This window comes from Leucoraja erinacea, chromosome 15, assembly GCF_028641065.1.
Source record: "Leucoraja erinacea ecotype New England chromosome 15, Leri_hhj_1, whole genome shotgun sequence".
In the NCBI taxonomy this organism is placed as follows: domain Eukaryota; kingdom Metazoa; phylum Chordata; class Chondrichthyes; order Rajiformes; family Rajidae; genus Leucoraja; species Leucoraja erinaceus.
In genome coordinates this window covers 16086342-16108047 of record NC_073391.1, presented here as the reverse complement: position 1 = coordinate 16108047, position 21706 = coordinate 16086342, and the positions used below count along the sequence as shown (strand labels likewise).

General features: G+C 40.3%; 1 protein-coding gene across 2 annotated transcripts in view; it reads left to right on the top strand.

Moving 5' to 3' along the window:
• Positions 1–575: 575 nt before the first annotated feature.
• The window catches only part of lhpp (phospholysine phosphohistidine inorganic pyrophosphate phosphatase), a 106785-nt gene continuing 85654 nt past the window's right edge, over positions 576–21706 (top strand). The window contains exon 1 of one of the 2 annotated variants that reach the window (XM_055646758.1): positions 576–755. In XM_055646758.1, the coding sequence (XP_055502733.1) occupies positions 631–755 (125 nt within the window). In that variant the 5' untranslated portion in view covers positions 576–630. The remainder of the gene's footprint in view (positions 756–21706) is intronic. The other variant, XM_055646757.1, reaches the window with a different exon arrangement.

Here is a 21706-nt window from a genome sequence, read left to right as displayed (position 1 = left end):
GTAGTATATAGTTTAGCTACCATTTCATGTATGCAGAGAATTTATGCATTTCATAACCATACAAATGTTACGTTCTCGACTGATGTTTGGCGAAGTAGAGATATAGGCACATGTTTTTGAATTAAAAAAATAATTGGCAATTATTTATTGTTCCGAGCTTTTAAGTTTATACGTAATATCATTATTTTCACATCTCATTGTAGCAACGATATATTGCTCCCAGTTTAACACGGAAATGAAAATATATACAGTCATAAACAGTTACGAGTTACTATTGGATGGATTTGAAAAGGGGCTGACGATATAATTTATCCACATCTCATTTTATATATGAAACTACAATGAGGTGCACGGATTTCTGGTTCGCATGCAGCAAAACAAAAATAATATCGCTACTTTTAAAACACATTGCAGTTTCCTGTATGCCAAGCTCAATGTCATGGATAACGATTGGTCAGTCAGCAGAGTTACGATTATGCTCCAATTATTGACTGGGACTTTGGGAGGTAGCCTGGACGTACGGTGCTCTGGCGTCTGTAGTTCGTCCTCTAGTATCTTTGCTTTTACTTTAATAACCAGCGCCTCCCAATAAACGCCATCTCCCAGAGTGCAGCTTGTTCTGTTCTTGTGATGGCTGAATGGTGCAAGCCCGTGGGTAGAGTGAAGGGAGTGCTGTTGGATATTTGTGGGGTTCTGTATGAAAGTGGGGATGGAGGAGGGGTCCCCATTGTAGGTTCCGTGGAAGCGGTTAAAAGGTGAGTGTTAAAGCTCCAAGAGAAGTCTGTTCGCTTAGCGGGGTAGATTGACTCCGCAGCTTCGTAAGTAGCAGATGTTAAATTTGTCTTTTTGTTGAGATAAACAGTGATCAAATATTGGCCGTGTGAAGGCTTCAATACACACTGCCAACCCTCTTGGGAAGGTAACCGTCTCCATCTCATCAGAGGCTTATTAATGAACTACAATATATTGTATTCAGTCTATTGATCAAGCAAGAAATTTCTGACAAATTTAAACGCAGTCTTTTGCGCTGAAAACACATATTGGTCATATCTCGAGATAGTTAACAGTTCCCACAGCAGTAATATTAGTAAAACTTCAAAATAGTTGTGCATCCAAATCAAAGTCCCTAAATGATTTATTCCTTGCACATTTAGTACCATTCACATGCAGCAGAGGACAATCTATTAGTCCGACTGAGCCTGCTTCTCATGAAGGCAGTCCAGGGTTCAAGAATTACCATCTTTCACTAGAATTTTGTACCTGCAGATGTTGACATAGTTGGGGTAGTGAGTTTGGAGAGGAAGGTGGGTAGTTTGGGAGGCAGTGCATTCCTCCTACAATTTATGCTCTGTTTCTGATTGCTCTTAGTACATAGTATTAAGATGGATACATAATGTTCCACCAACACATATTGACTGATTTCTTGAGGGAAGTAAGAAATTTAAGTAAACAATTCTGTATCCAAATCCAAACCTTTTGCACACATGTCATTTTCACCTGGGATAAAATAACAAAGAATATAGTTGGGAATGTCAAAGTGATATTATGATTATCGTGGTATGATAACCATAGTTACAAAGTGGTTGTGACTATAGTGGTAACTAGCTTAAACACAATTTAAAGATGGATTATTTCCCAAATGTCTGGAGTGAGCCTGCAGCCCCAAACTTTCTGCAGCAGTTAGATTTGAGCAGAAGAGATTTGGCTGACACCTTCAAAGTATAATTGTGTAGAAAGTCAAATTACATTTTGTGTCTTTCACATTGTATTTAGGAAATTACTTTACAAATTAACAAATTAGAAATAGAGTCATTTCAAAATAAAAATGCATTCATAACGAACCCAAAATGAATAAATGATGCAAGTGGTTTATCCATTGAGTATCGGTCCAAACGATTATTTCTGAAGATGCATCAGAATACATCCAGAAGCCTAATACGCTGTTGAAATTTTGTTTGAGTGTTGAAACCATTTCTTATTTCTGCCCACAATGTTGTTCATCTAAGGTAGACACAAAATGCTGGGGAAAATTTCTCCAGCATTTTGTGTCTACCTTTGATTTAACCAGCATCTGCAGTTCTTTCTTAAACATGTTATTCATCCAATTTGTTTTAAACAGCTTCTCATTGTAACAAATACCAAACTTTTTAACTGTCTCTCATACACGTTGCAATAACAAACCAATACGAATAGAATAGCTGGAAGAACTAGCCACTCTGGTAGCCTGTGTGAAAACAGAAACCAGTCAATGTTCTGGCTCAGTGACCCGTCATCAAAAGGGGGAGTGTTTGTTTCAGATCCCAGCATCTGCAGTTTTATTTGTTTTCCAATTATTTGTTGCAATTTAACATTTATTACCTTTTGAATTTTTTAACATAATAATGACATGAAAAATCAAGGCTACTTATTATGAGAACTTAAACATAAAATAGTACAGCACAGGAACGGGTATTTTGCCCCATGATGTTTGTGCCGAACATCATGCATAGTTAGACTGATCCCATTTGTCTGTACATGATCCATATCCCTCTATTTCCTGCACTTCCACGTGCGTATCTAAAAGCCTCTTAAACACCACTATCGTATCTACCTTCACCACCATCCCTGATGATGCATTCCAAGATCCCACCAGTCTCTGTGTTAAAAAAATAAAAAATAAAAAGTCACACACATCCCCATTAAACTTTCCCCCTCACACCTTATAGCTATGCCCTCCAGCGTTGGACATTTCCACCCTGGGGAAAAAAGGTTCTGAGTGTCTTCTACCCTATAAATGCCTCTCTTAATTGTATGTACTGAAATTTACAAATTTGTGGCAGTTAGATATTTCTGCAAAATATAATTGCACCCCTCAAATAACTAATGAGTGCAATGGTCAGTTGATTGCCAGAATCAATAGTTCATGCTCTATCCAAGAAACATACACAAAATCTACTCTGAAGCACAAGCACTGCACTGCAGGGAGTGTTGCAATTGGCAATAGTGTCATACACCCATCATGATTCAGCATTGAAACAACTAGTCCATGCCAAGTAAATGCCAATTAAGCTTGCCCCATTTGCCATAACCTATATCCTTCCAACCCATGTGTTCAAGAAGGAAGTGCAGATGCTGGAAAATCGAAGGTACACAAAAATGCTGGAGAAACTAAGCGGGTGAAGCAGCCTCTATGGAGCGAAGGAAATAGGTGACGTTTCGGGCCAAAACCTATTTTGGCCTTTTCTGTGGGTTTTGGCCCAAAACGTCACCTATTTCCTTCGCTCCATAGATGCTGCTTCACCCGCTGAGTTTCTCCAGCATTTTTGTGTACCTTCCCTCTAACCCATGATTTGTTTGAGAAATTAAAACATGTCGGTCTTCTAAAATTGGCAATTTCAGATGAGTGTTATATGGTGCTGTGGTCCTTGTTCATGGAATTCAGGGCAATTATCCTTAACTGGATAGACAGCTGTATGAATTGTCTTCAAATCCAAATGATAAAAATATGTAAATTCTTTAAACATTGTTCGAGCTTTCAGCTCTATCTGGTGATTCGGGTTATTGGGTGCATACCTGATGCAGGAAATCCTTGGACATGCTAACAATGATTGCATCCGGAGGTGCACAGCCCAGTTTTGTAGAGGGTATGATTGCATCCAGATAGTCAACTTTTGTGTTGTGTAGCGCTGAAAGAAACAGATTTACACAATTCCGTTCCTAAAGCACCCCTTCACTCTTTTATTCCTTTCTGCCAAGCTTTTTCTGTTTTCTACTCTCAAACATATTGCACTGTGAGATATATTTAGGATGGACTGTAGAAATATTGTATGTGTTGCAGTTCAGCCACTGGATAATCTTTAATGTTACTTCCAAGTTTATCAAAATGGCAGTAACTAAAGAGTATTAAATGACTCGCTAAGAGTGAATTTAAATATATAGCTTCAGGTGAGCATGCATTTTAGGCTTCTTTTTGCAAATGGAAAACAAATCCATGACCTTGCATTCTTCCATTTGTCTTTTATCTTCTACTTCAAATATTGACTGTATTTACCATTTGGATGCAATGGTCTCTACCTCAACCACTTAACATACATAATATAGTCTGCAGTTTAATGTTTGTAATGGAGCAATTAACAATACTACAACTATAGGTTTAGTTATAGGAAGCCTACATTTTACGTTAGCAGCAGGATACCATAGTGAGTTATTACTTTGTTAAAGGTGACATGTCTGAAGTCCCTATTTAACCATAGCTCTGCTTACCAGTACTTTACATTTCTATCCTCATCGCCTGCCCATTGAGAGCCGTTCCATATGAAAAGCAAAGAAATGCCAGAGTTTTACAACATCCTGTTGTTGATTTGGTATAGTGCATCTGTTAGCAGAACTTTAAACAAGGAACATGGGATATTAACAAAAGACCAGCAAGTCCTATACACAAGAAGGCAGTAGGAGCAGCTGGCCAATATGTAGCGAGACAAAACCCTGCAGAGCCATAATTGTGCCAAGATCACAGGAAAACCAGCAAGGGGTTTGTTAGTTCCACAAATACACCCATAAAGCAATCTACCATCAGGGAGCCCCACATTTGTTAATTATCTGCCAAGTCAAAAACATTCTTACTAAGAAAAGATGACGGAACTTGCTTCAGTTCCGCTTAACCTAAGCTGACCCTAAACTACAGAATTCAAATAATATTTCATTCCTATAATCCACAACAGAGACGTGTCCAAACAAAACAACAACAAATCTTATGGGTTTTTTGATCAGATTGGAATATTTTTGCCATTTTGGATGAAAAACTCTGTCTCATGAACAAAGTTCATTTTGGAATTAGACGAATGGATGCATGCTTTAAAAAGTTCTTGCAGGGATTATTCATCTTTTAGTGTAGATGCAGAACAATGATTTCAACGTCCTCAGCCTCTCCTTTTTCCCATGTTTGTCATGCCTTATTCCACTTTAGTGCTCCCAATATGTATTTTCCTTAATTGTGTTTTACCTTCACCTTAATTATCAGGGTTCTCATTGACATCTGTTCAATTTCTGCACTTCTACTTCCACTCCCTTACCACTCACATTGGACAAGGATCAGGTTTCCTGTGATCATGTGTACCACCCCACCAAACTTCATTTTCATGGGTCAATCTCTGTTTTCTGACAACGTCAAAGTAATGCAAGCACCAAACACAGCTCGCTCTCTTCCCCTTAACCAATCCAATGCAACATCGTGGTCCACTTTTACATGTCCACCAACACTCGCTTCTCTTGTTGCATTTTACATCCAACTGTCAGAGAAGAAAGACATGTCCTTTTATCTCCTCTTTCCAGGCATCGAAAGATGCAAACTCTCCTTCCAGGTGAAGCAGCCATTTACTTGTGCTTAATTCAATTTCATTTATTGCATTTGGTATTCATGATAAGGTTCCCCCTATATTGGGAATTGAAATGCAGATTGTGTAATTGCTGTTCAATCCTCAAGGGTGACACTGAGCTTCCAGTTGCATGTTCTGCAACAGCTTTGCAAAGATTTTCAACCTCAACCATTTTTTCTACTTTTTTTTAATTTATAGGATCCAAAACTTCTTTCATGCAGTTTGTTAATCTTTCCCCTAAACACCTTCCTATGTATAAATAGTGCTTACTGTGTGTTTTCTTTAAAAAAAAAATACATTCATCAGAATTGATTTGTATCCTTTATTGTATCTTTTTAACTTTAAAATCAATAACCAGAAAACGTATAGATTGCATTGTACATAATTATGATATAAACATTGTGAAACCAAAAGTTGGCTTTTTCCCCAAACAAAAGGGGAACCAACATTCATTTATGCAGGACATAAATTTACTTTAAGCATTAAATGAATGACTAATTGCTTATAAAAGTCAAATGGTCATATCAGCTTAATGAATCTATTCTCCATTCCTTGCAATTATTTTTATAAAAAATACATTTGTTACACTATTTGAAATATATGTCCAAGTTCTCTGGAAATTATCAATTTATGAAGCAAATTTATTTTGCTATGTACGTCAGTGCCCCTCAAATCTTTGCGTTCATCAGGGTTAATTTTTCACTCTTGCCAGATGTTTGGTTACTAATTATAGGAACGATAATGTCTATTTGACAGCGGAAATGATAAATGAGTTCAAAGTTTTTTTTAATGTGGGTGGGATTTTCAATCTCAGCAATAGTTGAAGATTCAGAATGGAAGCGCTACAAACCGTTAACAACCAACTGAGAGCCACAATAGGCAACAGCAGAAACCACACGTTGAATGAGGAAGATTAAAACTGTGGTCCCAGCCTCACCCAGCCTTCTACTCGCGCACTCTCCATCTATTCCTTGGAGCCTTTGCGTGTTAATAACTATATCTCTATATAACTAAAAGTCTTAGTCTTGATTGTGCCCACGTTGTGTCAACCATGTGTCAACCTGGTTTTCCTATCTTCTTCCAAACGCTAGGCCACAGCCTCCCCATTTCACACATCCTACTCGCATTTCCCCCGTCGAGGCGATAAACATCTTCCCGTCGCATTTCCACCTATATTTCTGAAGTTATGAATCGTTTAAAGTTTTAAAAACAGCCCGAAAACTCATCCATTTCGGAAAGGAAAAAAAATGATGTCACAATGCCCCACTCCGTAGGAAGGGGCACTCCAGCGTTCCAACGGTGATGTCACAATGCACTCGCAAGGCAGGATGGCCCAGTCCAGGAGCAATAGGGGGAGGTTCAGCAGGCTGGGACTTTATTCCTTGGAGCACGGGAGTGAGGGTTAATCTTATAGAGGTATAAAATCATTAGAAGAATAGATGGGGAGAATGCATGAAGTATTTTACCCAGTGTAGGAAAATCAACGATTAGAGGACGTAAGTTTAAGGTGCGGGGTGCCAGATTTAATAGGAACATGAAGGGCTACCTTTTGGTGGGTATATGGAACCAGCTGCCAGATAGTTAGGGCATGTACTATGACACCATTAAAAAAAACATTTGGAGAGGTACATGGATAGGAATAGTTTAGAGGGATGTGTACCAAATGCGGGCAGGTGGGACTAGTGTAGATGGGGCATCTTGGTCAGCATAGGCAAGTTGGGCCTCAGGCCAGTTTCCATGCTCTATGGCTTCCTCCCTGCTCCCTCCACATGAGATGTTCTGAATTCTTTAACAAAATGATCACAACCAGTTCTGTGTAGTTATGCTTCTGATAACTTTCAGTTGTCATGTCATAGCGTCAACTAATGTGGAAACTGGCCATTCTGCCCACGCAGCCCAACATATATAGAAAAAAGTTGCCCCTCAGGTTCCTATTAAAACTTCCTCCCACTCGTCTTAAACCCATGTCTTATGGTTCTCGATTCCCCTCTGTATGGGAAAAATCTGCACATACCTTATTTATTCCTCTCATGATATTTTACACATCCATAAAATTACCCCTCAAACTACTGCTCTCCAAGGAATAAAGTCCTAGCCTGCTCATCCTATAATGAAAGGTGGATGTATTTTGTTTTATGCATGAGCAATGCCAAAAATTAAAATATGGAAACATTTAAATTGCAACACCAGCAATTGTATTCCAAGCACGCAAACTCAATTCTAGTAAACTTTGATTTGAAAAATGTTTTGTGAACCTAGTTTGACATGCAGTCTGATGCAATAAACACTTGCACCCTTTGGGCAAGGCATAAGCAGCAATGTTTTGAGGATCACTCTATCAAAAGTCACTCTTGGATGGAAAATGTTTTTCACATTAAATGAGTATAGAAGTTGGGAGGTCATGTTTCAGTTATATCAGAAGTTGGTGAGGCCCCATTTAGAGTAATGAGTTCAGTTCTGGGCACCGTGTTACAGTAAAGATGTTGTCAAATTGTACTGGGGATACTGAGAAGATTTACGAGGATGTTGCCAGGACTCGAGAATCTGAGCCATAGGGAGAGGTTAAGCAGGCTGGGACTCTTATTCCTTGGTGTGCAGGAGGATGAGGGGTGATCCTAAAGACATTTATAAAATCATGAGAGTTATAGATCGGGTAGACGCACAGAATCTCTTGCCCAGAATAGGGGAATCAAGAACTAGAGGTCATAGGTTTAAGGTCATTGGGGAATGAGTTAATAGGAATCTGAGGGTTAACTTTTTCACAGAAAGGGTAGTGGGTGTATGGAACAAGTTGCCAGAGGAAGAAGTGAGGCAGAGACTATTGGAATGTTTAAGAAACAATTAGACAGATATATGGATTGGCCAGGATTAAAGGGATGCTAGACTAAGGGGGACCCGTTGGGTGCCATGTTCATACGGGAGGGCTGGTCCCCCAATGAAATATTCCACCTCCCCACCTATTCCAATATTGATGGCCAGTGGGGGGTGGGGCAGGGGTGGGGGTGGGGGGGGGGGGGGGGGGGGGGTTCTGGAGCACTAGTATGGGTGTTGTGGGCTGAAGGGACTGTTTTCCAGAGGGCTAGTATGGATATTGTGGGCCGAATGGATTCTTGGGCTAGCAGCTCAGTCGCTCAGGCCAGGTAGGCTGTAGCTCAGTCGCTCAGGCCTGGTGGGTTGGCAGCTCAGGCCTGGTGGGCTGGCAGCTCAGTCACTCAGGGCTGGTGGGCTGGTAGCTCAGTCACTCAGGGCTGGTGGGCTGGCAGTTCACTCACAGCTATTCCTTGAAATTCCATTTCAAGCAGAGTGCAGGCCACCACATTCAATTTCATAGCATTTCAAGCAGAGTGCAGGCCACCACATTCAATTTCATAGCATTTCAAGCAGAGTGCAGGCCACCATTCATTCAATTTCAATTTCAGCATTTCAAGCAGAGTGCAGGCCACCACATTCAATTTCATAGCATTTCAAGCAGAGTGCAGGCCACCAAATTGCCAAACAACTCATTGCATTGTCATTAAGGGTTAACAAATCATTTATTGCAAGTACATTGCAGACTCACAGTTCAGTTGATTACCAGCTTAGAATCACAGTTGTGGACTCTCCCTCGCGATCTTCCGGAGTGACTGACTCGCGTCCAGGCATCCGGGATTTTATTGTCCTGCCCCCCCCCCCGGAAGGGGTGTTACCTTCATCATGGTGGTTGACAGGCGAGAGGACCAATCAGCTGATCTCAAGATTTTTTAAACATTCATAACATTTTTATTTTTCATCGATCGGAAAAATCGTCGTGGCTGCCTCAGCGGAGGAGGACTGTGAGTAAGATGGCGAAAAATCATAGTGATATAGGGTAACGTTTTTTTCTAAAATCAATTTACAGCGCAGACAGGAAGTGATCAAGATGAGACTTTTAGTTGTATAGATTGACCAAATGCAGGCAGGTGAGACTATCGTAGACGGGACATGTTGGTCGGTGTGGGCAAGTTGGAATGAAAGGCCTGTTTCCACGCTGTATTATTCAATGACTCTATCTGCTGCTGAAATAAGGGTGTACTTTTTATTGATGGTTCTTTGTATTGTGAACCAAATTTTAAATTTCAGGCAGCACAATGTTATAGCAGTGAGTGCTTCGACCTCACAGTTCCAGAGGCATACATTTGATTCTAATCTCTTGTGGATGGCAGGAGACTGGATCTGTGACAGGAATGGGACTGAAGAATATGTTCTGATAACCAGAATAAGCTTATTGGACTGAATGGCTTCCTATTTAGTAAGGAAATATGTGAAGCTAAAAGGTGTCTTAGAACTTCCTCAACATTGCTTCAGATGCAATTTTGATGGTAGCCTGTGGAACCATTGGAAGGAGCTCTGTATCTTCGTATTCAGACTGTCATCTTGATATTTGCAGTGAAGGGCGTGTGAAAAACAGTATCTGTGACAATAAATCTTATGATATATCATTCATTTTTCAGAAATGTGAAAAAATGGCAGAAATAGTTTGGTTGGAAAAAGGGACATCTATAATCTACAAAAACTAAAGTTCCTTTCTGTTCTGAGATGCGGATGAGATTGTTTTACATTCTATTTCTTGGGAATTAATTGTAGAAATGTAATTATGTAATTCCTCCACTTTTCACTCATTAAGCACAAACCTGATTTTTTTTTTAAATTGAAAATTAATTTCATTAGCTGCTATTAAATCAAATGTCAAAATCCAGACAGCAATGCTTTGGATCTGTGTCAGTGCAAAGGACACCAAAGAACATTTCACTGGGCATTGATGACAGTCCCCTGGCAAGGCAGCATAGAGGTGGCCCTGTTGCTGTATTTAATGTTGAAGGTCATTTGGAATCTGCTATGCAAGTGATTATGGAAACTAGTTTCATATAGTAGTGCCAAGGGAAATTTGATTTAATATGGTGATAATTGTGTTACTAATGATAATTACTTTGTACAAATGTAAAACACTTTGTATTTAGAGTTCAAGGCACTCTGGACCAGTTTTCTATACAACATTTACTCAAGACAAAATGTGGTGCCAGAAAGATGTAACAATTGCAAGCAGCATACGAGACTATACCAGTGGGTGCATATGACCCGACAAGCTCAGTGGATCTGACTCATCAGAATGCAAGTACAGCACCTGAAAGCATCAGGGACGTTTAAAACTGAATACTGCAGCCACAACTACAGCAGTACGTAGCGGGCTTTTAAAGCCATGCGTTAACAATTTCAAGTTCACCTGACAGACGCAGCGAACCCGATTCTTCAGAACACGTGCAGCACCTGGAAGCATAAGGGAGACATCCATTGTGCTAGAAAACGTGGATGCCAAGGAGGCTTTTAAGACTGAAGCTTTGTGGTATGCGAGCCCCTCTCATTAGCATCCTGCTGGCCAATGTACAGTTACTGGAGGACAGGACAGAAGAAATAAGTTCCACACTACTATATCTGAGGGACAGTTGTGCATTCTGTTTCATAAACACATGGCACACCCAAAAGTCTCTGGATACAATGGTCCAGCCAAGTGTTTTCCATTCACTGCATGGGACCAGACGGCAACATCAGGAAAAGGAAGTGGCATCTGCTTCATGATAGACACGTTGTGGTGCTCAGCCAATGGCGGTCTTATCCCATTCCTGCTCCCCCAACCTGGGGCATGTGGTGGTTAAGTGCTGGCCATTCTATTTTCTAAGAGAGTTCTCTGCCGTCATCCTCTGTGAGACATTAAGCTATTACTTGAAGATTTGGGCACCACAATCAGTGGAAATAGAACGGATGTAATGCTGATGCTCTATAAAGAGCTGGTCAGGCTGTATTTGGAGTATTGTGAACTATTTTGGGCACCATATCTGAGGCAGTATGTACTGGAGAGGGTCCAGAGGAGGTTTACAAGAATAATCCCAGGAATGAGTTGTTTAACATATGATGATCGTTTGACGACACTGGGCCTGTACTCGCTGGAGTTTAGAAGAATGAGGGGTGACCTCTTGAAACATGCAGAATAGTGAAAGGTTTGGATAGAATGGATGTGGAGAGGATGTTTCCACTATTGGGAATGATTAGGAATAGAGGTCATAGCCTCAGAATTAAAGGACGTTTTTTTAGGAATGAGATAAGCAGGAATTTCTTTAGTCAGAGGGTGGTAAATCTGTGGAATTATTTGCCACAGAAGGCTGTGGACGCCGTCAATGGATATTTTTAAAGCAGAGATTTTTTATTAATACGGGTGTCAGGGGTTTTGGGCAGAAGGCAGGAGAATGTTAGGAGGGAGAGATAGATCAGCCATGATTGAATGGCGGAGTAGACTTGATAGACCGAATGGCCTAATTCTTCTCCTACCACATGACCTCATGACGTATCCCTGTGCCTTCCACATTATCAGTGGGAACCTCAGCCAGGCTAGTTTGAAGAAGTATCTGGCAAGCTACTATCAACACCAGAAGACCCAACACACCAACCATCATTATACCACCACCAAGAACACCTATCACTCCGACCATCATGCACACTTTGGAAAGACTGGTCACCTGGCTGCTCTGCTCCTACCTGTGTGCAGACGAAGCTGAAGAGCGTGGTACTGGCAAAGTAAACAATGAAGAGCTGGTCAGTGAGCTACAAAGAAGAGGAATTACGAGACTGCTTTCATTCGATGGACTGGGCTATGTTCATGAATTAATCTTGAATGAATATGCCACGGTTGTCAGCAAATGTCTGGACGAGTATGCACCAGCAAAGCATTCTGAGTCTTCCCCAACCAGAAACTCTGGATGAACCAGGAGACTCCTAATCAGCTGAGGATAAGATCTGTGGCATTTCACACTGACAATTCAGGGTCATACATAAAGACCAGGTATGACTTCCTGAAGGCTGCTCACAGCTAAGCTAGTGATACAGACAATTGATTGACAGGCAGGGTTTGCTTATCACCTCCTGGAAGGCAAAACCGGGTAGCATAAATGGCAACGATGGATCACTTTCTGATGAGCTAACAGCCTTCTATGCATGCTTTGAAAGGGAGAACAATGATGCATCTACATAATCCCCCACAGTCCCTGACAACCTCGTGATTTCAGTCCCAGGCCAGAGCATTATTCAGAGGGTGAATCTAGGTAATGTCTAGCCCAGATCGCCTGTCTGGCCAAGTACTAAAGCCCGCATGGACCTACTAGCCAGAGTATTCAGATGCTATCTCACTGGCTCTCCACTCTGTTCTGAATGGGTTTGGATAGCAGGGACACATACATCAGGCTGCTGTTTACCAACTGTAGCTCAGCATTTAACACTATTGTCTGCTCCAAACCCATCACCAAGCTCAGGGCCTCTGCAGTTCCCTTCCCTTGAATATCTCTTTGACAGACCTCAATCTAGTTGGAGGGGTAAACAACATCTACTCCTCATTGACCATCAGAATAGGTGCACCTCATGGATGCATGTACAACCCATTGCTCTACTCACTTTACACCCATGTCTTTGTGTTTAAGTACATACTGTATACTTTATACTAAGTACAGCTCCAACGCCGCCTACAAACTCACAAGCAACACCACTTTTATTGGCTGAATCATGGGTGATGATTAGTCAGCATTCAGGAGAGAGATGAACTACCTAGTTGAGTGGTGCCGCAACAACAACTTCTTGCACAACGCCTGCAAGACCAAGAACTGAGCATTAACTTTAGAAAAGGAAGATGGGGGATCCCATGTCAATTTCCATTGATGGGTCAATGGTGGAGAGAGCTAGCAACTTCACATGCCTGGGAATTAACATCTTGGATGACTTGTACTGGGCCAAGCACATGGATACAATCATGAAGAAGGTGCACTGAATACTTTACAAACTTAAAGAGATTCATAAAAGTATCCTGAATACTTGTAACAATGCACAAGAATACAGAAATTAGGTGCAGGAGTAGGCCATTCGGCCCTTCGAGCCTGCAAGCCATCCTGACGGGTGCTTCAGTATCCCGTACCTGCCTGGTATACCCCCTGATCCCCTTAGCCACAAGGGCCACATGCAAATATAGCCCAAGAAACTGTGGCAAAAGGTCCAGAGATTCACCACTCTCTGTGTGCATAGGTCATAAGTGATAGGAGTAGAATTAGGCCTTTTGGCCCATCAAGTCTACTCTGCCATTCAATCATGGCTGTTCTACCTCTCCCTCCAAAAGCTGCAGAAAGTGGTGGGCTCATCCCAGTCCATCACAGGAACAGCCCACCTCTCCATCAAAAGCATCTACATGAGATGCAGCCCCAAGAAGGTGGCATTTATCATCAAAGATCCTCATCATCCAGGCCACTCCCTCTTCAAACTGCTACCGTTCGGCAGGATATTACAGAAGCCTGCAGTCCCACACCACCAGGTTCAGGATCACCTACTTTCCTACAACTATCAGGTTCTTGAACCAACGTACAGTGCCTTAGCCTAATCTCGGCAGTGGAACATTGCGGCCCACCTTTTCCACTGTGATGGATTTGTTTTTTTTCTGATTGTGTTTTTGCACAGATGTATCATTGTTTGCACAGTTGTCTTTTCTTTTAGAATGTTATGTATCATTTATGCAGTCGCTGTATTCTACCCTTTATGAGAGGACATTTCACTGTTGTTGGGTGACTATTTTTCTAATTTCTACCCAGTCACTCTGTAATATTATTGAATTAGATTATTAAATTGGGTATGATTTTATTATTTTGTCCCAAACCTTAAATTAACTGATTTCAGCATGATCTTTGCAGGCAAAGGAACATTTTCAATCCAACAGTAGGAATTTAATCTACTCTCTTGAATATGCACATTGTAAATGTTCTGTGCTAAAGTTTCTGCCCTAGCCAGCGGAAGAAGTTCCAATTCTAGTTTGCTTTGCAAATGTTGAGCAATTTTATGCTCAGATTTCTGCTCATCGGTGCTGGTGGGTTATATATTGCAGATCAGGGTTACATCAGGTAAAAGCTGGAAGCTCACATCTGTAAAATGAATGAATGAATGTCAAACCTCGTTCACTGATCTAGATCACTTTCAACATCCACATATCCATGGCTTAAAGGGGTCATTGGAATTTAGATTTATACAAGGTCACTTGGGATGTACATTAATTGTCATAATGCTTACCTGTTCTGGGGCAATAACAAATGCTTTTCATTATTTGCACATGACTGAGCCTGGCAGATGCTGACAGCCAGCAGATGTGTAGAATTCTGGTTGATTTGTAAGGAGTTGCACATCTGACACTGAGTAATTGCATTGTGGGACATCATCAGACTGTTGACCTGCTGGGACGAGGTAAAGGTCAGTTCAAAGCTGCCTTGTAGTGGCTAAACTCCTGATCAACCAACTTTTACTCCTCTGACAGTGTAGCATTTCATCTTGTAATGAGGAGTGTCTATAAGTACATTGTACAGCATTTTAATAGATAATCAAACTGCATAGGTTATGGTTTCAGAAAGACTGGGTCACTTTGTGTTTGCCTACACTCTCATCTCTGTATCAGCCTTGGGAATTTGAAGACAGCTGGTGACAGCAATGAATGCATATTTGCCCATCGTCTACTATTTCCAGAATAGCAGTTGTGCTGTAATGTAGTTGCATTCCTAAGAAACCCCACGCAATAGAAAATCATGTTAAAATAATTGTGTCAATTGGAAAAGGGTGTTAGGGGCAACACTTTTTCCAGGATTTAAAGAAAATCAAGTTTTTGTTTAGTAACTGTAAGTTTATTGCAAGCTAAAAAAAAACTAAAGGCTATGTATAACATTATTTAAGAGTAACATTGCACAAGTGTCAATCCCTTGTTAATTTCATGGCCTCTTACGGTGAAATTAGCAGCTAGGTTTTTAAGAGCCAAAGGTGTCTGATTACTGCACGGAGGATACAGGCAAATACGTTTTTCTTCCAACACTGATTTTTTTTTTTCAGGCAGTTTTATTTTCTGCCTATCAACTTGCAAAGTAACATTTAAGCAGTCTCTAGTTCTTGATCAAAATTGTATTTTGGCTGATTTGGCCCACGCAAGACAAATTCTCTACTTCATGAATCGTGTTATTTCCAGTTCATGTTCTGGACACATGGATTATAGCAGAACTACTTGTAGTTTTGTTTAATTTTAGAATAACTTGGTTGGGATTTGGCATCAGGATTTTCAGTTGTCCTGTCAGTCAGATACAGGAATTATGTGCAGAGAACCCAAGGGAAAGGAAAACTATTCCTTCAGAAATATATTTGAAGATTGTGCACATTTGTCATGACCAAATTAATCCTAAAATAATGTTCGTTTTGCCACATTTATGAAAGATTGCACTATCAGTGCATATACTATATAGTATATGCAGTGCTTCTCAAACTGGTGAATGCGTCGCCCAAGGGTGAATTAAATTATTTTGGCATGAATGAAGGGTGAATTACTTAATTTATTCAAATAATATACACAACGACGAATAAGATGAAAATTAGCAAAAAACATAAGAAAATTTAGTCGAGGGTGAATTACATTTTGTGATAAAGACTCGGGGGTGAATGTCATTCTAGATACAGGTAGTAACAACAAATGGCATCACTGGTGGCATTCTTTCTCTTTGTCCTCCACCTCAATCCCAAATAATTACACTGGTGGTTGAGCAGAGGATCATAGGATTCTCTGAAAAAGCAGAAGAGTTGCCATCTTATTTTTGTTTTTGAGTTCAACAAAATGCATTCGATTAATTTAAGGCAATTAATTTAAGGCAATTGTACCTTTCATTTCAGGTACAATATGTCAGGATTAAGCTCTGTGATTCTAGGTCAGGTCTAACTCAACCAGGTACAAAACTCAAAGGTAGACACAATGTTGGAATGGGCGACGTTTCGGGTTGAGACCCTTCTTTCTTACCCAGGTACAAAACTCCCTCTACTGTGCTCCAACATCATGCCTCAGCACCCATCTCAAAAATGCATACCTTCTGTGCCTGTGACAAAACAAAATCCAGTTTCCACTCCATCTATTCTGAGTCTGAGTGAGATTTTCATCAAGGTAAACATTTGTGTGCTGAGCATTGGATGGAAACTGCCTATAACAAGTTTTAGAAGACGTTTGTGCTCAGCACTTTGAGGATATTTCCATCCTAACAGTATGAATAGGATATGAAGCTGGGACAAAGTTGAATGACTAATATCCGAGCTGCTGTCTTACTTCTCTTGTACTTCATTGTTAGGACACAACCCAGCATTTCCTCATGTCCTGAAATGGTGTGGGAAAATCAAAGCCCAGAAATTCTATCCTTGCCATAAAGTCCATTAATTCCCAACTTTCCTTCCAAGACTTCTGGTGCATATGATGAGCTCATACATGGTGGTGCTGAGCAATTGTACAGAAACAGGCCTTCACATTTCCTAGTCTGCTGAGTCCAACATTGGGGATTTTTAGGTAGGTTTCATTTTAATTATGATAATCACCTCTCTCATTTGTGGTCCCTCAAGCCTCACAATTAGCCCCTACCCTTGCCTCTCAGTCCATTACAATGGCTAGCTCACTATCACTACCCACACAAATCCCCAGTCACCTCTGCTTTTGATTGCCATCTCACTTTGCATTAATATTTTAACCAGATCCACAAGGCTGTGTATTTCAACCTCATTCTGGGTCTCTCTTTCCCATGATTGCAACTTGTCAATTTATTCCACCTATTCTATTGTGAACAATAGATGTGGGAGGCTTTGCCATGACTTGGTGCAAAATAATCTATCCTTTGCTCATGGCAGCCATTTGCAGTCATGATTACTTGAAGAAAATCTTTGGCCCCATCACATATCACCTGCCTGTTATCCCAGGTTTCCGCAGAAAATGCTGTATTTTTTGAAATTCTTAAATAACAAGGCCATTGTGCAGTGCATGGTGTTAGAATGCCAAGCACTTCACATCCAACCAGAATCTTTTGTTTTTAAATTACAATTTAAATCTATCAGACTACTTGAGTGTTTTGAACTTTACTTACTAGATCTTAAAGGTTCATAAAGGAATTTGAGAGATTATGAGTGCTATTCTAAAATATTTTGTGTGTCTTCAACAGTAAAATATTTTGTGTTTCTTCAACAGTAAAACTATATAAGTTTGCCTGAAATGTTGCCTGTGCATTCCCTCCACGACTATGTGTGCGGCCCAGTGTGTTGCTTTTCAATCTGTTGCAGGTCAAAGGTTAAAAAAAATCTAATTTGTTGGTTGATCATTCCAGTTTTAACCTAACAATTTGGCAAGTAAGCAAAGCTACTCATTATTTTTTGTTGTGTTTTAATGCTCTTTAATTGAAAACATCTATCACTTTGCATTTTGTTCCCCCAGCTAATCTTTTAACTTTTTGCAACCTGTGACAAAATGTTCCAGGTGTAATTAAGACAGACATATACACAGGAAATGGAGAAACATAGGCTATGTGCATGCAGATGTACAGTTTAAATTGACATAATGGGGCACAGACATGTACTGTTCTGTTCTCTGGTCTAAAAGAGTTCTTGCAGTACTGTTTAAACTTCCTCCAACTGTGGTCTCTGTCCATTAATGCATGAAAGATTTCTTGCAATTTCCCATGGAAAACAAAACACTTTATTTTACACTGAAACACTTGAGTAGGCAAAACATTTTACAATTTCAGCCGTACATTTTGCTTCAAAATGCAGCTTTTTAAAGACGACTGACCAATTGTTAATAGAACATTTAAATATTAGCATAACCTGGGGAAGGAATGCCTGGTTTAGTAACAGGAAGCAATGATATTTTATACCTGTAATCTATATTACTAAAAGTCTGATCTTGACCGCTTTTGACCCACTGTGGTACGACTTCCGAGAGAACGCCGCCACCAACGGCCGTCATTTTTGGCCACCTCGCTCAGAGCCCCCCTCCGCCTTCCGGGACCAGAGGATTTTTCCCATCGATGAAAAATCAGAGAGATATTAATGTTTTTTAAAAAATCCCCATTCTCTCTGCTGCCCCCGCTGGCGGCAGGGGGAAGGACTATAAAACCCAGAAGTGTAGTGCCTCAATCAGTCTCTGCCAGACCCAGGAAGCGAGAGGGTCACGACTCTCTGAGCTGCAACTAACACTGAACGCAAGTCTACTCTACGGTGAGTCTCCTCGATGCGGCTGTAAAGTGGCTGCAGTCCAATTGTTTGCCTCGCCTGTTTAAAAAGTTTGTGTTCACAAAATGAATTTTGGTTGTTGAGTGGCTGCAGCCCAATTGCTTGCCTCGCCTTTTTAACAAGTGTTCACAAAATGAATTTTGGATGTCAGGTGGCTGCAGCCCAATCGTTTGCCTCGCCTTTTTAACAAGTTTGTGTTCACAAAAATAATTTTGGTTGTCGGGTGGCTGCAGCCCAATTGTTTGCCTCACCTGTTTAACAAAGTTTGTGTTCACAAAATGAAATTTGGTTGTCAGGTGACTGCAGCCCAATTGTTTTCCTTGGCTAGGCTTTTAAAATCATTGCACCAGTTGGATGCCAGTCCAAGAATTCATTCGGTCCACAATGTCTATACTAGCACTCTGGAAACCAGTACCTTCGGCCCGCAACACCCATACTAGCGCAACAGACAGCCCCCCCACTGGCAAGCAATATTGGAATTGGTGGAGAGGTGGAATTTTGTGTTGGTGACCAGCCCTCCCGTGTGATGCTGGGACCCAACGGGTCCCACTTAGTCTAGTTATTATCTATTGTCTTGCAGATTTATTTGTAATTTATCCTAGAAACTGAAAGTTGATGTAAATATCTATTTGCTTCTTAATTAGATAAATGTTGAAGTTGAAATGAGCCACAAATTCAAGCACTACAAACAGCATATATTGGCACGCTGTAAGGTGAACACCACTAAAACTGGAAACACTCATAATTCCATCAAGAAAGCAGCTAAATGTTTAAAATGTGTTTTATTTGTGACAAAGTAATGTATCAAACATCAATACAACATAGTAGAATGAATTGTGTTCTAATTTAAAAGGAATTATGACCTTTATCATGCATTAATGAGGGCAAGGTGCTACACGGTTCCAGCAAGCCGGGCTGATCCTGACCTCTGGTGCTGTCTCTGTAGAGTTTGCTAACTCTCCTTATGACTGCTTTGGTTTCTCCTGGGTGTTCCAGTTTGCTCCCATATCCCAAGGTTAATTGGCTGATGTAAGTTTCCCCTGGTGCATGTAGCAGAGAATAGGTTACAAGGAAATGAGTGAGGGAATAGAACTGATGGGAATGGTCTGAGAGCTGGCATAGACCAAGTGCCCTCTGATGTTGTACAGAAATGATTTATTTCAGAGCCTCGTGATCTGCAGTGCCCAAACGTTGCATGCTTGCACTATTACATTGGTATTTGTGGAAAATATTTAAAATGTCAAGCCAAGTGGAAAGCTGATTGAATCCTGGATGCCATCAGATAGGCTCATTTTTCTTTTCATTTTCACAATCGAGAGATAGATACATAGAAACAGAAAATAGGTGCAGGAGTCGGCCCTTCGAGCCAGCACCGCCATTCAATAAGATCATGGCTGATCATTCAAAATCAGTACCCCGTTCCTGATTTCTCCCCACGCCCTTTGATTCAGTTAGCCCTAAGAGCTAAATCTAACTCTCTTGAAAAGATCCAGTGAATTGGCCTCCACTGCCTTCAGTGGCAGAGAATTCCACAGTTTCACAACTCTCTGAGTGAAAAGGTTTTTCCTCATCTCAGTCCTAAATAGCCTACCCCTTATTCTTAAACTGTGACCATTTGTTCTGGACTCCTCCAACATCGGGACCATTTTTCCTGCATCTAGCCTGTCCAATCCCTTAAGAATTTTACGTGCATATTTATATGCAAGAGATCTGCAGTATCTCTTTTTAATTTCTACTGAATCAGATATTTTGTTTTTTTTCATTGAATTTATTAAAATTGGAAAAATATTTTGCCTTAAACCAAGCAGATCATTCTGTATTTGATACAATTAGTTACATTTAAATCCTTTTGGGATAGAAACTTTACTGAAGTCAAAGTTGCAGCAGATGTCATCTGTAGTTATCTGAAGAGAGCATGTGTTGTGCATTACCCTTACAAGGTCAAATGATAATTCATTATCACTGATTAGCCCCATGGCAGTCTCTCTACTTATTCAGTCAATTGCATCAGTAAATTATGAGAGGCTCTCCTGTGAAAAATAAAATTACTTTACAATTTAGAACAATGGAGATATATTGGTAATGTAAATGTGACTGTTAATTGTAGCAATACATTAATGGCCGTGAATGAACTAAAAAAGCTTTCTGTATGAAGGGCAATTACCTCTAACTGTAATTGATAATTCACACTAACCGCAATTAGTAAAGATAAATAGTGCTAAAGAAACTGATCATCACTCTCATTAAGAAAGACTTGTCAAGTCCTACACTTTTTTTCACTGCTCAGAATGCATTCTGATGTGCTTTCCAGTGCAAACATCGATAAAACTCAATGGCTTCATTATCTTTGGGAGGGGATGTTTCATTTTTGCAGCCAACGATTTGCTTGTAATGAAATGTTTATGCAATTGGCAATGTTTAACAATAGTTCAGTCCATTAGATATCACTTGGTAAACAAAGCTGTCTTTCTTTTCCATTTGTTCTTAAAAAGGACACTGAAAACATTATGAAACACTTTATCACTCCCTAAAATGTATAACAAATTGAGTTTTAGCTGTGAATTCGATTTGAAAATTTGTACTTGTAGTGATTTTCTAGTTAAAAGCAGCAGTCTATTTGGAATCCCAGGGAATTGGAGTAACTCAGCGGGTCAGGCTGTATCTCCAGAGAACACGGATAGGTAATTGGAGGTATGAGATACACACGTCTCTTGTCAGCCATTCCGTTAGATATGCGGGTAAACTGTGATGCCAAATAAATGTTCACTTTGCTACTTTTATGAAAGATTGCACTATCAGTGAATAATAGGCAGGCCAAAACTGAGCAAATGGCAGCAAGGGGCGGTTTTGGATAGGCAGATGTTTGGACAGAGGCCAGAGATGAAAAACCTACAGGTGTGAGATAAGGATAGAAAAGTTCAAATCGTGCAGCCAGAGGAATGGAATGTAGGTGAATCAATAAAGGTGCCACTCTTTTCCAAATAGGTGTTTCTTTTCTGATATAAATGCTTTGTGGATCTGTCCTGCAATAATTTAATAGGAATAATGATTCTAGAAATATGTGATGGGTTACCGCTTCCAAGTTTAACCTAAGCTGTTCATTGTCTTCATTGCCATTAAAGAACATATCAGATATCCATTTGTGAGAAATAAAAGCAGAAAATGCTGGGAAGGCCCAGTCAGTCACTCAGGCAGCATCAATGGAAAGAGAAGCAGAGCTAACATTTCAATTTGAAGACCATTGTCATAAA